Consider the following 14,959-nt stretch of genomic DNA (forward strand, 5'->3'; position numbering starts at 1 on the left):
GAACTCTATTCCAACGCAATAAGGTACTAAATTGGTTGCGTAATACACAGAGGCTAATCCGAGCCGAGAGAGATAGTTAGAACGGAGGCCGTGTGTCTCGTTCTAACACCTTGCCAGCATAAAAAATTTCATGATCAACAGTTTTGTCTTCCCAAAAAAACTATTGAATCACTTATATTTTTATCTTATTTAAACAATTGTAAGTCAACAAATTAATAACAATCGCATTAATTTATTCGTGTTTATTCTTAAAACATAAACAACAACAAAAAAAATATTTTGCTTTTTTATTTTCTAGCGGTAACCCTAAACATTCCTTTCGCCACTAACCTCTATATTTACCACTGGACCGGCTGTTCCGAACGTTTGACAGCAATTTTTTTGTGCCCATTTGAAGCGCCAGTATCGCCTAAGCGAGTGTCCACAGAACTAATTTTGACGTATAATTTCAAATGGCTGTGAGAGAAGTGTTTGTTCATTGATTCACTGTAAAAATAATTTTACGTCTAACAGCGCCAAAATGGCGATTATCAAACGGGCACAAACGCACGTTGACAACAGCCTGTCCAGTGGTAAATATAGAGGTCAGTGCTTGGCGCGTAATCAGTATTTAAAATTTTGTTTATATTTTTTTGTACTTAATCAATTTAAACTATTAAAATGGTGAAAAACTGTTGCGTTTATACTTGTAAAAGTGAATCCTATGGTGGTTGCAATATATCGATCCACAGGTTAGTTAATAATAACATTTTTGTAAATCTAACAACTAGGGTGCCCATGAATTCAAAATATGGGTGATGGATTTTAAAACTGTTGTACTATTGTTATAGCTTCCCAAAAAATGAAGAAAGGCGACATAAATGGCTCAGCAGTCTATATGTGAAGCAAAAATACAAAAATAAAACAGTCTTCACTTCGAATCTTCCTGCTTTTATACTGCTAATTCCCGCTAATTATTAAAAGCCTATATTAGTATCTTAAGGTCATAAACTGCGTAAGTTAAAACTTCAATACCAATCTGTGTTTAATAATCTTAGCAAATTCGGATTTGTCTCACATAGCTTAATCTCATAGAATATTAGAAAGGGACAGACGGCCTCCGTACTAACTGTTTCACTTGGCTCGTGTTTTGGGTATAAGTGTGCAGTCTTGTTTACTATATTATGTCTATGGTTACCAGTCACTAATGGATCTGTCATTTTCATTTAAGATGTCAATTAGGTATTTGTCAAAGTCAAAAAAACAAGGTTCGCGCGAGCGCGAAGACTTCACTGTGTTGCTATTCAGATTCTGTTCCGGTGCTGTGTCTCTCATAGCATTACATGCACGTGTATTCATTAGAAAATCATGTAATCTACCCAAACCCATATCAGATGTATTGCTTAGTCGCACTGTACGGACGTGTAGTGTGAACCTCAAACGTAAACTAATGAGGTCGGTCGATTTCACACTGTTTATCATTATCACCGATAACTTTATCAAGTTTATAAGTACTTTATATGAAACATTTTAGTGTTTACAAGATATCCTATTCGATCTAAGTATAGAAAATCGCTTTGAATAATTTATGTAAGTATTATAATATATAATCATTTGATATGTTTACCTACCTATCTAAACTTCTTAGAAAACTTTAGGCAGGTTTCTGTAAACTAGTAGAAACTGTTCTTAAACAAAAGATATTTCTAATTTATTAATATCTGATCTTAAAGAGACAAAATTTTTACTTCACATAAAAAGTTGATGGTGATAAATTGAATTGTGTCTTAGCTACACAGTCAACAGTTGTTTTTTTGTTCATACACCAGTGCGTCCACTCAATCGTTGATATCGAAAGGTACAAAAAAACAGTTGTGTCGTAAAATGTGATAAAAACGAATGCCCATATAAGTCTATGAAACTGTATAAAAAACTTATACCTACTTAATTTAAAGCTAAATATAATTATAGGTCTAAAATAACTTAATACTCATTCATCTATGACAAATGAAGCTATAAGAATCCTCAGATATTTGTTTCATGATGGTTATGAATACTAGTTTTCCTTCTTTCAGCTAAATGTTACCGTCAAAGATGCAAGTTAACAAAAAGTTGCTACCCATCAAGGGACATTTTTTCTTCTTTAATGCAGGTAAGTGTGGTTAATCTGTTATGTGATAAAATAAAGATAATTTATGAGTGTGAAAGTAAAAATAAAAACCTTCTGCAATAATTGGGCAGAATGGGCCATTCATGTCAATAGAAAGTTTTTGCTCATCAGCAATTGGTAAATTTAACCATGTGAGATTATGGCTTCAAATAATAGGCATTTCAATTTTTTATCTTATTTCTTCTTCAAGCTTATATTATTTGTTTCCAGGTACAGCGCCATTGGTTCCATACTTATCAACTTATGCACGCCAACTAGGATTCTCATCTGCAACAGTAGGATTAATTTATACAGTATTACCTATTTTCGGTCTTATCGCCAAACCATTATTTGGAGTCATTGCTGACAGGTACAATATAATTTTATTAACAGTATAATCTGCTTATCTTAATCTACCTATATTGCAGCATTCTAAATGATAGATTACTTCAAATATTTCTATGCTGCTATTTAAATTACAAAAGTTTTTTTTTGTTAGTATGCTAGCAAACGTTAAGTGGCTGTGTTTGTACGAGCATAAAGTTAGTTAAATAAGACTACCTATATGATCTACAAACTATATTTTTACTCCTTCCAAGAATTGAAGAAGCAAGTCATCCTGGTGATTGTACAATGTAACCCCACATAGCAACCAATTTCATCAATCAGTTGTTTGATTGATAATATTGAGTGTGATTTACAAGATGTTTTCTGTTGCCAAGTACATATAATCATGAAGCTATATATATCCCATCGCTCAAATAAATTGAGTACCCACCTATGTTTATTATGAAGTATGTACTTAATGTTTATAATATTCAGAGACCAGGACTAAAATCATTTTTTTTTTAACAAAATGTCTACTAGTTGCTAAAACCCAGTTGATATATGTATATGATACATCAGTATTTTTGTTTTTTACAGGTTTAAAAAGCAAAAAATTATATTTATATTATTCCAAATAATAACCATAATCAGTTTTGGTTCCATATATTTGATACCAGAAAATAGAAACTGGACAGTAGAATTAGACTGTGATGGTGGATTTACTTATCTGCAGAGTTGTTACAAAAGTAAAGATTCTGTTGACATGTGCAAAGTCAGTTCGCTGAGTAACCAAAGTTCCGACGCTACTGCAATTTGTGAAGTAAGTTTGTAAAAACATATGTAGATTTAATTTAATTTACTAGTATTAGTGTAGACGTTTTTGTTTGTAAGCCACGATTCAGGCTCTGCCTAGTGTGGTTTCACTGTTAGTTGTTGTAACTTGTAATTTGAGGTATTAACAAAGTAATTAAGTTAAAAGTTAAAGTTAAGTACATTTTCATTATCTACTGATTCTTATTCATGACTAACAATAATTATATGATGAATAAGACAGGTATGCAGTTTGTAGCCATTATATAGTACCTGGTGCTACCAAATCAAAAAACAATTCTAATACATTTGTTAATTAACTTAAGTTGTACTTTTAATAACAGCTGATATTGTAGTATAGATAAGTGCTTTTCAAAATCTATGTTTCTTCTTTACATTAATTTCTTCTAACCAAACCTTTTGATACTGATAATTGACAATTTCTTAGCAATAATAAGAATAAAAAGATATTAAGCGCCTCACGGTTGCATGTGACGTAGGCTACTAACATTCTTATAAATCAATCTGATCAACAGTTAATTGAATAAGTCGTCTTTGTATTATTATGTAGACTTTTAGTACTGTACGTTTTTCTTACAATGAATCTTTCATACATCTAGATTAATTATATTTTAATTGCGATTTGCAGATGAACTGTGATATGACCTCACCCAAAATGTGGCAGACGGTGTGCGAACATTGGCATCTACCTCAGTATTGCTACAGTGAAACTAACAACATACAATACTCCTCATCTGTCAGCAATGTAACTTTGAACACAGATAACTGTGCTTACATTATAGCTAATAATGTGACCATGGATGGTGAGAAAAAAGTTTCTTTGTTAATGTATGACCACCAATAGCATTACAATATGCCTTTTTCCACAGACAGCATACCTAACCGCAATATTCACTTTACTCTCAAGGTAACATTGTGTTTTAAATAAAAAAAGTGCTTTGCCATGCGAAAGTGGAATAAAAAATTAAGTTGTAATGGTGCCTGTTGCGAATTTCTGATGCGTAATATTGTTGATAGAGGAACTTGTGGCACGTAGCAACCAAACGGGTTGATGCTTGGCCCGGTAGGTACGTGGATGTGTGACCATTTTGTCATGACGACGTATTCCGTTTATCGGAAAACACGTTAAATTGGTGGGTCTCAGCTGCCATTTAAACATGTTTCGACAGTCATTATGGGTATTTAGAAGCCAGAAAATCTAACACTCGATTTTACCAATTTGTTGTTGTTAATCAAACTCAAACTCAAAAATTGTTATTTTAAATAGGCCTATGAAAGCTCTTTCGAATCGTCAAAGTTAGGTGCACGGTTCCAAAGAGTTGGTCTCATGGAGAAGAACCGGCAAGAAACTCCATGGACACTCTTTTTCATGGTTTACAATAAAGAAAAATCTATCTGTCTACCAAGGGCTATTGACTTATAACTGGGTTGAGGAGGTCATATAGAAAGTTGCTCCATATAAAACGCTGATATTTAGCTGCACCGTGTTAGATGGGAAGCTTACTCCAACTTAAAGAGACTTGTATTGTTATTGCTAGCAGTAAAATCATACTTATATTTATTAAATTGTTTTAGGTCATATATTCAGTCCCCAATGTAGGCTTGGTGGTGAATATGTCGATGTTAATGAACCTTGCACGTTCAAGTGTAACAATACGAAGCTCTCCACTGCTATAGGAACAGGGAAAGTGAATATGACATGTGTGGATAAAAAAATTAACTACAAACTATGTTCTAACAACAGTGCTCAGCTTACTGACCTGACCAAGCAACCGTTAAATAGTGAATGTGAGGTAAATAAATTCATATTATGTCTCTTTGATATCTCAATTACAGAAGTCATAAATACCAATATTGTACTGCTCAATAAACTATTGTGATAATATGTAATATTTTAAACTTTTGATAGGCTCACTGTATTTCCACAGTTATTCTTTTTTTCTTTTTAACACTGCTTGCACACCAAAGTGTGTGCACAGTATCCATCTTACTAAGTCTATTTAAACAAGACTAGATTTCTAGATTACAGTTCAGCTTATTACAAGCTATATTATAAAAAAATACAGTTTCCTTTAATTTAATGTGTTTGACTGAATATATTCTTTGTGAATTGCATGTAACAGGCGTCATGCGATCTCGACGTGAATATGCCTTGGAGGCTAATGGAAATATGCGAATGGTGGAAAGCCGACACGACCAGCTATTGTCAACCAAAAACGAAACTGGGTGAAGAGTTCCCTAAAAACCTGTCCTTCACTGGAATAATATTGCTGGCGCACACATCAGCAGAAGACGAATGTGTTTATATGCGACTTAATCATATCGAACTGCCTGATGGCAATGGTCAAGGTAAGCTAATGAAACAAGCACTGTGATTTTTGAATAACAGAATCATTGACGCACGGGTTCGATTCTCGGGTTGGGTCGAAATTATTTTACTCGCGATGAAAATCAAATCCTTTGTTTTTCAAAATCAATCGCATCACTATTCACTTGATAACTCGAGAAAAGTAGATACTAAAATATTGATGTACCAGTATTTTATTTTTATAAATATTTTGAGGCCCCCTCAACTTTTTTAGTTATTTTGGTTGCCCCTAAGTCCTATCTAGTTGGGTATATGGCCCTGAAGTAGAGTCAATAATTAAAACAGTATATTATTATTCCTCCTGCCCTGTTTCCAATTTTATTTGGGGTCGGCGCAATATGTCATCCTCGTCCATTTTCCCCTATCACTCGTCATACTGACACTCACTCCCTTCCTATTCATGTCATCTTTCAGGCAATCCATCCATCTTAAAACAGTATCTCATTGTAAAACCTAATTAGTTTAACACATGCAATTAAAGTGAAATAGTTTTGTTTTGTTACAGTGACAACTCATTATCCAAACTGCGAATCAAGAGCTCTATACGCCTTGAAATCTGAACTGTTTCGTTCTTCCTGCGAAATACGCTGTAACAATGCTGTGGTAAGTAACTTTCTCTTCTAGAGTCCCAAACCAAATTTCATCTCAATCGATTCGGCCGTCGTAGGTATGTCATTTCCTGTAGATCTTCAAACTGTTTGCCATATTATCTTATTGTATACTTACTTACATTCAAAGTCAGAGTAAAAGTCAAATCATTTATTTCATTTAGGCCTGTACAAACACTTATGAACGTCAAAAATTATGAATAGGTTTGATTCTAGTTGCCCATTCCAAAAGTAGCTTCCTTTGAAGAAGAACGGGCAAGAAACTCCATGGTTACTCTTTTTTTAAGTAGCCAGTGAGGTACCATGAATTAATTAATACGTATATGAAAATTCTTAATTTCAAGGTGAATGCTTCAACTGGTAGCGGAAAATTCTATACGCAGCGTGATCTCTCGTTTTAATAATATCAGTACCGCAAAGTATTTTTTGATGTCCATGTTTAACTCCAAGTTTTACTATTTAAATGCAATCCTAGATATTGTTTTATTTTGCATTAAAAGTTTATTAAGAAAGGTGTAAAACAAAGGAAAAACATCAAGAATGTTCTGCTACCAGGCGAAGAATTTAACTCAAATTGATATGGTTGTTATTTGTATAAGCCATGCGCAATTTATTATAAAACTACCTATGATTGTTAGTAAATAATTCAATTCACAGAAAGTGTTAACATTTTCAGGTAAACGAGTTAATGGAAGGAGCATCTGAAAGCAGGGCCGATAGCAGTAAGGAATACACCTCCCAATTCTGGCTGTTCTTCTTATTGATGATACTTAGTTGGATCGGACAAGCCGTGGTAGTCACCTTCGCTGACGCTATCTGCTTCAACCTACTAGGTAAACACCCTTTTTACTTAAGTATTAATTATCAATTTACATAAATTAATCTAACCAACTTCAGCCCATGATAGCAACATCACCCTTGTCCCAACTATGTTGGGGGTCGGCTACCACTCTTACCGGACGCCGCTGAGTCATATGGAGCGACCGCGCATCTGACCTTCACAACCCAGTTACACGGGCAACTCGATACCCCATGGTAAGACTGGTTGTCAGGCTTTCGAGCTTTTGACTACCCGTAATGACTGCCAAAGAAGTCCAAATTACAGCCGGGGCCCTCCTATTTATCGTGCTTTCCACGGAAGAACTTGTTGTGACATGGTGGTCACCTGTTTAATATTTTCATCGATCGATCCGCGCGGCTTTGAGTTAGCCAACAGCTCTTTAACTATATCTGACAGCAGCGTTGGTTATAAATTGAAAATCATATGCAAAGTGGTTATAGTACGATAACAGTAAATGAAAACATTAATAATACTAGTTCAGAGGAAGAAATGTAACGTATACTTAACAAAAAGTAAAAATTTGATATATGAATATTTTTGTATATTTACCTAGTCTGATAATGTCGAATCGTCATCAAAACTTTCTATATTGTTTTTATATTTTCTTTGTGTTGTTACAGGACCGAAAGTTTCCTTGTATGGAAAACAAAGACTGTGGGGCTCCTTCGGTTGGGGTATTTTCTCCCTGTTGACCGGCGTCCTTATAGATTTGTTCAGCGACGGAGCTTACAAAGACTACACTATCGCATTCATACTCATGTTTGTGTTCATGGTCGGCGACGTTGGTGTGTCATGTTTTGTAAAGGTATTATAACATCTGCTACTTAATATTGATAATTAGTGATTATGTTATTGAGGCAGAAACAGCGAGTAAATCCATCATTGTTTTATAGCTTACAAATTCGTAAGTGACACTACTATCGTCTTCAGTGTTATCTCCGGTGTCTCCAAAAACACTTCCAACGTGACTGACATAAATAATATTAGATGACACATTATTACGTTATGATAATACTATCACAGCGAAAGTAACTCTAGTCTGTCTAGTTTTCACGACAAATCTACTTAAGCGATTTAAATGAATTTGGTTGTAGTTGGTTCTAGTGTTTTCATTAAGGTATGTCTCGAATGCTAGCTACCCACTGCAACTGAGGACCAAAACGGTTTCATGTAATACATAGATGCAGCTGCGGCCGATTGTATGCAAACGCGGTATGTGGGGTCGGCAGTTGCAATCGGCAGCTAGCATCCGAAGCGTATCTTTACACTACCGTTCTGATTAGTTTTTATAATTATCTTATAAAAATCAAGTAGCTTCGAAGAACATACTTGTAAACCAGGTTTTTCTGTTCCAGACTGATTCGACTAAGATGTCTATGAACATTTTGGCTGACGTTGGCACACTATTATCGTCTTTACCAACATTCATATTTTTATTATGGACGATAGCAGTAGGAATGTGCACTGGTCTACTTTGGCAATTCTTATTTTGGCTCATTGAAGACATATCGGGCCTCAACTGTGATGGCGCAGCTTATATAAAAACCCTGCAGGGATTAGTCAGTGCAATACAGACATTTGGTGGAGAAATTCCTTTTCTATTCGTCAGCGGTACGTATGCTTCGACATCTCCCAAGTATTATCTTCTTAAATATAAAAAAAAATGTATTTCTGTTCGTTAGTCTGACTAAAACCCGAGAATGGCTGGACCGATTTTAAAATGTATGTAGACCAGGTCCAGGGAAGGCGTAAACGATACGAAGTTTGCGGGATCAGCTAGTGTTTTAAATTACCAAAAACTAAAATGATTAACTTTTTGTTCTGCTTTAAATTCCAGGTTATGTACTCAAAAAAGTTGGTCACATCAATATGATGAGCTTAGTCCTGCTGGCGTTTGGTGTAAGGTTTATATTATACTCCTTCCTGGCTGACCCCTGGTGGGTGCTGCCTATTGAAATGCTACAAGGGATAACGTTTGGCATGTTCTACCCGACAATGACGTCCTATGCCACAATTGTTTCGCCACCCGGTACAGAAACAACAGTGCAGGTATTTATAATTTTATTATGGTCCTTTAGGCACAGCCGGCCCACGTACAACAATGACCGATTTTTGTGGGAGTAAAATAGAACACACTGATAGCAATATTGCAACGAACTCGTCCTACAAAAAGTCAATCAGAAAATCCCAGTTTACATGTCTTACAAAAAATCGGCCTGATGAAGGCCGGCAATACACGGACAGCTTGAAGCAGTCGGAGGCGACAGCTTCAAGTTGTCGAACGCCCGAATCAGTTGGTAATGTTCGAGCGGTTCGTCTGCGTGCGTCCATAGAACTCTGCAGTTCACTGTGCCGTCGACAGCTTAAAGCTCGACGGCGACCCCTGACTGCTTCGAGCGGTCCGTGTATTGCCGGCCTAATTATCTACTCTACAAAATGTCTGAAGTGGGCGGGCAGCCTTACGAAGCAAATTTTTCTAATACCTAATGAGAGAAGAAATGATGTAGTTGGCCATTAGTTTTAATTTAGTAGGCCGACATGATATGATGGGTCTTAGCCCAAGAACATCTTTACCAAAGAGATATCTAGGAGAAAACATGTTTTGTTTGTTTGTTTTTAATTTTTTCCCTGTACGGAAGCTATACACACTACACAGCTACATACTAGTAACATAGGCTATATATTTTATTCGGGTGCAGTAAGAAGTTTCCCTCCGGATGTAGGTGAAACCGCGGCCTCATTAAGACGCCACGGTCACGTTGAGAAGCACATATCCAAACTTTCAATATATCAGTGTCTATGTATGGTAGGTAAATAACTCTCTTGGCGACGGTAATTAACCGCCAGAAAAGCTAGAAGTAGCCAGGCATGTCGCTCTGGCCATGTCGCTGTGAGATCTTAAGGTACGTTTTGGAAGCGAGCTGCCGACTACAAGTGCCGCAGCTGCACTACATGTTTGTATATATTTACCTGAAATCGGTATGGGTTGAAGCGGCCGCTACATATGCAATAGCCTTCTTATATCGACCGATTTCATGCAGTCGCCGTAAGTGCAGTCGCCGTAAGTCTAGTCGGCAACTCGCTAACAAAATGTACGTTTAGTGAGGCAAAGCCAAAGCTCTAGTATTAGCAGCTACCAAAGCAGTGGTTTGTTGTATTACTAAACGCATGCAGATAAAAACCTTTATGAGATATAGGATGTCTGGAGGCTGCTATCTTTTGCTCTATTATATTTCTACATACACAATACAAAAATAAGGCAAAGCCAACGGAGTCCTAATCTTACCTGTTCAATAATTTTCTCCTTGTTTCAGGGTTTGGTAGGAGCTGTATTCGAAGGCGTCGGAACTTCTTTAGGAAGTTTTATAGGAGGTCAACTGTACGGAACTTACGGAGGGTGGATAACTTTCCGTTCATTCGGTATCGGCGCTCTAGTGTGTTGTGGATTGAACTGGTTGGCTTTCTTCATCCTAAAGGATAAAATTGGCCATGCCAGAGTGCCTACAGGTAATGATAAAACTAATGATGAACAGTAATGTCATGAGCGTGTTTTATATATTTTAAGTAAAATAAGCTTTCACAAAATTCACCATTATTGACACCAGACTCTGGTTTTTATGTACATTGTATTTATTGATTTTGGTATATTATCTGGATTTTATAAATAACTACTTTTAGAATTAAAAAACGTACATTATTGGTTCAAGGTCAAACCTAACTTTTTATATTTTATTTATTATAGTATTTTTTTTATATAGTTTACATTCCGTTCGACTACTATGGGTGATCGGGTCTACCTAATTGCAGTTAACTTATTATTTTATTTTACAAAAATGATGCATTTATTATATCACTAAGTAGTCGTGCGCTTTGCATAGCTGATGCAACAGAGCCACTTTAGTCCGTGAAGTTTAAAATTGCCGGTTACCAGTTATAAGATTTGTCGTAAATTGTTTCTGAAAAACTCGTGGGGAAAGAACCAACCTCTCAAGTACGAGTGCGTATGTTCGATTCCAGGTCAGAAAAGTACCAATGCAACTTCTCTAAGTATGTATGTATTTCTAAGTATATCTTGGACAACAGTGACTGTGTTTCTCAGGGCACGTTACACTGTAGGTCCCGGCTGTCATTGAACATCCTTGGCAGTCGTTACGGGTAGTCAGAAGCCAGTAAGTCTGACACCAGTCTAACACAGGGGTATTGGGTTGTCCGGGTAAATGGGTTGAGGAGGTGAGATGGCAGTTGCTCCTTGTAAAACACTGTTACTCAGTCGCATCCGACTAGAACTGGAAGCCGACCCCAACATAGATGGAAATAGGCTCGGGAAACGATGTATTCTGAAAAAAAAAAACTCTGTTTCTTAATAACCCGTTTGCGCGGACATCCAATCTTCCATTAAAACGTGCGTCGATGCGTATGGGGTACCGAAAGCTAACTGTCAATATCATAACAATGGTTGCATAAATAAGGCCAAAAAATAAACTCGAGGTAACTAAGGTGGCTCTGTTGAGATTTAATCTTTTTTGGCTGTGGTTTTGTTATAAAATGTTCTACTTAATCCAAAAAAGTACCTACATTGGTTCCTATAGTCAGTATTTATGTGTCGTATGGGAGGTGGTAATTTTTAAAAATACGTTCCTCAAATGAATATTCAATTATTTAATATCGAATTTAATCAAATAGTAACATTAATAAAATTGGAATTTACGTAATACTTTTGATGAGATTATAATTTATACATAATAGGTTTAGTCATAACTGATTCTTTCGTACTTTTGTATTTGTGCCATATCTGTGCCGTATGATCAAATCGTTTCTTTTAACCTTGAAGGTTTTCTTACTTGTATGTTTTTACTTGTTTTATCTTCTCTTTTCGTCGTGTTTTAAATAGCCTGTGGTTTTTATTTTCTCTTAGTGTTGTCTTATTGGTTCAGGTTGTGGTACACAGTTTTGTGTTAATAACTCCTTCTTTTAATTTCTAGTTAAGGTATCCATGTATTGAAATTAAAATTCACATTCCTTTACTCGTATGTGATCAAACATGATTGATTGTTACAAGGGACACGAATTATGAATTACACGATGTCGTATAATAAAATTATTTTATTTATTGTTCATTACGTGGTGCCCTGATTAAATGTGTTGCAACTTTTCTCTTAAGCTACGAAATGTAGTGGAAAAGTGATGGTGAAATGGTTTAATAGAAATACATACCTTAATTATACTGGACAAAGTGTTTATTTTGACATGACCTTTCCATTTTATGCATGTTTTATTTTTTTGATTTTATTGTCAAATCTCCTAACTTGAATTGCTCGTTAGTTTGTGCTCCAATATAATCAACATTATTTTGAAGACGGAAGTGGTGTTCATCGATTTTGAAGCTTCTTCAGGGCTGTATGGCACATTTCCCGATGCAAATTGAAGGAAGTACCCACATTTCGTTTTTTTTTTCTTTAAATAATCTACAACTATTAATATTGCATAGTTTTACGATTATTTATGTGTTTGTTTTGTTTGTTCAGCGTTTTTTAGTCAAACTACTTGAATAATTCACAGCCAATTAACTTGGACTGCATGTAACGCCGTTTTTCATTCATTGTTAATCAGCACTAACCCACCACATGTATACATACAATCAACTAAATTATTTTTGATTATACATAGAATACTGACAATAGTATATTTATTTACAGGTTACTCATCTGTAATCCGCTATGAACAACCAAACGATATGGTCTATATGTTGGAGGATATGTCTGAAGGAAGATCGTTATAGTCAGTATAAAAAATAGTATGTACATTGTAGGTAAAAAATTGTATCTTAAGTAGGGCTCAAGGAGCTAAATTGTAATTTTCCTGACAATGCGTTAGTTACTATGTAAGTTCTGTGATCATATACATTTGTGCTATTTTGATAAAAAATGTATACTAACATGATAGCAAAAAAAAAAACTGTGAAACAGTTGGTCGTTACACTCCGCGGGCGACGAGGGATAAGGCAACCGAGGTGGCTGTACGATTCGCTCGGGACGGAACGCTATGCCGTGGGCTATTTTCAACATTCCAAACTTTAAGCGCGAGTATTTATTTCCACATAAGTCCGACATATTTTTATTGAATTTAAGTATTATAATAAAAAAGTACCTTCTTACGGTGAGCTGCACATCAAAGCAAATCTTCGAGGTGTTTGATACCAGGGGCGCAAGCAATTTCACGGCTGATTATGGTTTGGTTAGGTATATGCTTACAGGGTGGATCACAAAAAATCGAGCTACATACAAAGGGTATAATCGAGCTACATACGAGGAATCTAGAATGTGTGGCTTGATGTTGTTTATCAATGCAATATATAAATATTTTGTTGTTGCAAGTTGGAAAAAAAATATTTTACAAATTAAGATTTCTTGTAGTAATAATCTACTAAAGGAGTTCAATATTTGGCGGTTAAATAACTTTATTGAATTTTAAGGGATTGTCCGGTTATTTTCTTAAAAGTGGTTTGCTATGATTAAGCTATACAAGATCAAGACACAGTACCTACATTTTAGTCTGATACCAACTTCTCCTGTGATTTAGGCATTCTCCTTTAAGACAAAGCAAAGAATGCATAAATAATCGTATCCCTGTGAAGTAGTTATTTTGAATTAGTCTCTTAGTTGTAGGTATAGGTACTTAATTAGATATAAGATGGGTTTTGTTTGCAGGGTGTGTTGGTTTTTGTCTTTTTATTTATTATTGCCTGTACCGTAAAACGGGGTGAATAGCAATTATTTTCAACTTGGACATATAAATTCGTCAGTAATGTTATAAAACAATCTCTGATTTTATTGTCCCCGGCACTACAAGGTTAGAGCTGGAACGAGTTTTTCGTTTAGCTATAGGTAAGTGTGGAATTTCAAGATTAAAATAAAAAATATATGTACTATTTCTATTTATCCAACGATTGGGGTCAATGAAGAATCGTCAAGAACTACGGTTGCCACATAGTACTGTTAACCATCAAGCATCAAATTTATATTATATGGTCATTTCATATTTATTTATGGCATCACCGGTTCGACGTAATCACGTTCGGCTATCGTTGAGGAACATCGCTGGGACTTAATCTCTATAAGTATATGCTGAGCGAGGGCCGTATTGCTTCGATCAACAGTAGCATTGTTGACCGAAGCCGCAATGTACTTGAAACGCATGTTACCCCATCATGTTTTATTATTTCTTGTTATTTATTGCGTATATGTGAACGACTCCAACCATGCTATTAACGCATGTTATTTCTTTCTTCTTTCATGCAAAATTATAGGTTGTGTGTCAAAAAAATGTTTTGGTTTGTAAAATGCTAAATTAAAGTGTTGTGATTTAATCAATTTATGCATAGGTATACCTAAACATAACAATTATGTTTGTATTTGAACAGATTCTATTTTTACGGTATGTTTTTATGTATTTCTATTCAATAAATGGAACAAGATGTGTACTTATTAGTATTTTAATTAGAATGAAATCTTTCACAATAATAATTTAAAAAAACAAAACCGACTCCCAAAAACACTGAAAAGCAAAAAAAAACTATTCTTAGGTGCTTCGGCCTAAAATTCGGTGGATGATTATATGTTTATTTCGCCACCGACTTCTAGGCCGATGCACCTAAAGGGGTCTACACACCAAAGCCGCTGACCCGGCGGCACAGCCCGGCGGGTTAACACGGCGGCTTTAGAATATCCAAGCCGAACGACTTTGCCGGCGGCACGACTGCCGCGGCATGTGGTGTTCTAGTAATTGTCAAATACTCTATGAAAGCCGGCGGGCAACTGACTGAGTGAGTGGAGAGGGATGCCGTCGGCATCGGCATG

At 35.7% G+C, this 14,959-nt stretch overlaps 1 protein-coding gene across 2 annotated transcripts; it reads left to right on the forward strand.

The window, feature by feature from the left end:
* Positions 1–1,254: 1,254 nt before the first annotated feature.
* On the forward strand, positions 1,255–14,583 carry LOC124644969. 2 transcript variants are annotated; one of them, XM_047184665.1, is made up of 14 exons: positions 1,255–1,569; positions 2,055–2,131; positions 2,360–2,498; positions 3,053–3,275; positions 3,915–4,089; positions 4,862–5,079; positions 5,410–5,635; positions 6,160–6,257; positions 6,939–7,095; positions 7,724–7,908; positions 8,459–8,714; positions 8,941–9,152; positions 10,418–10,610; positions 12,800–14,583. In XM_047184665.1, exons 2-14 carry the CDS (start codon positions 2,059–2,061, stop codon positions 12,880–12,882), a joined length of 2,238 nt encoding a protein of 745 aa, XP_047040621.1. In that variant the 5' UTR covers positions 1,255–1,569; positions 2,055–2,058; the 3' UTR covers positions 12,883–14,583. The 2 variants fall into 2 exon arrangements, with proteins under 2 accessions (XP_047040621.1, XP_047040622.1); XM_047184666.1 differs by having other exon boundaries at positions 1,255–1,434.
* The last annotated feature ends 376 nt before the right edge of the window (positions 14,584–14,959 follow it).

Source organism: Helicoverpa zea, chromosome 31 (assembly GCF_022581195.2).
Source record: "Helicoverpa zea isolate HzStark_Cry1AcR chromosome 31, ilHelZeax1.1, whole genome shotgun sequence".
Classification (NCBI taxonomy): Eukaryota; Metazoa; Arthropoda; class Insecta; order Lepidoptera; family Noctuidae; genus Helicoverpa; species Helicoverpa zea.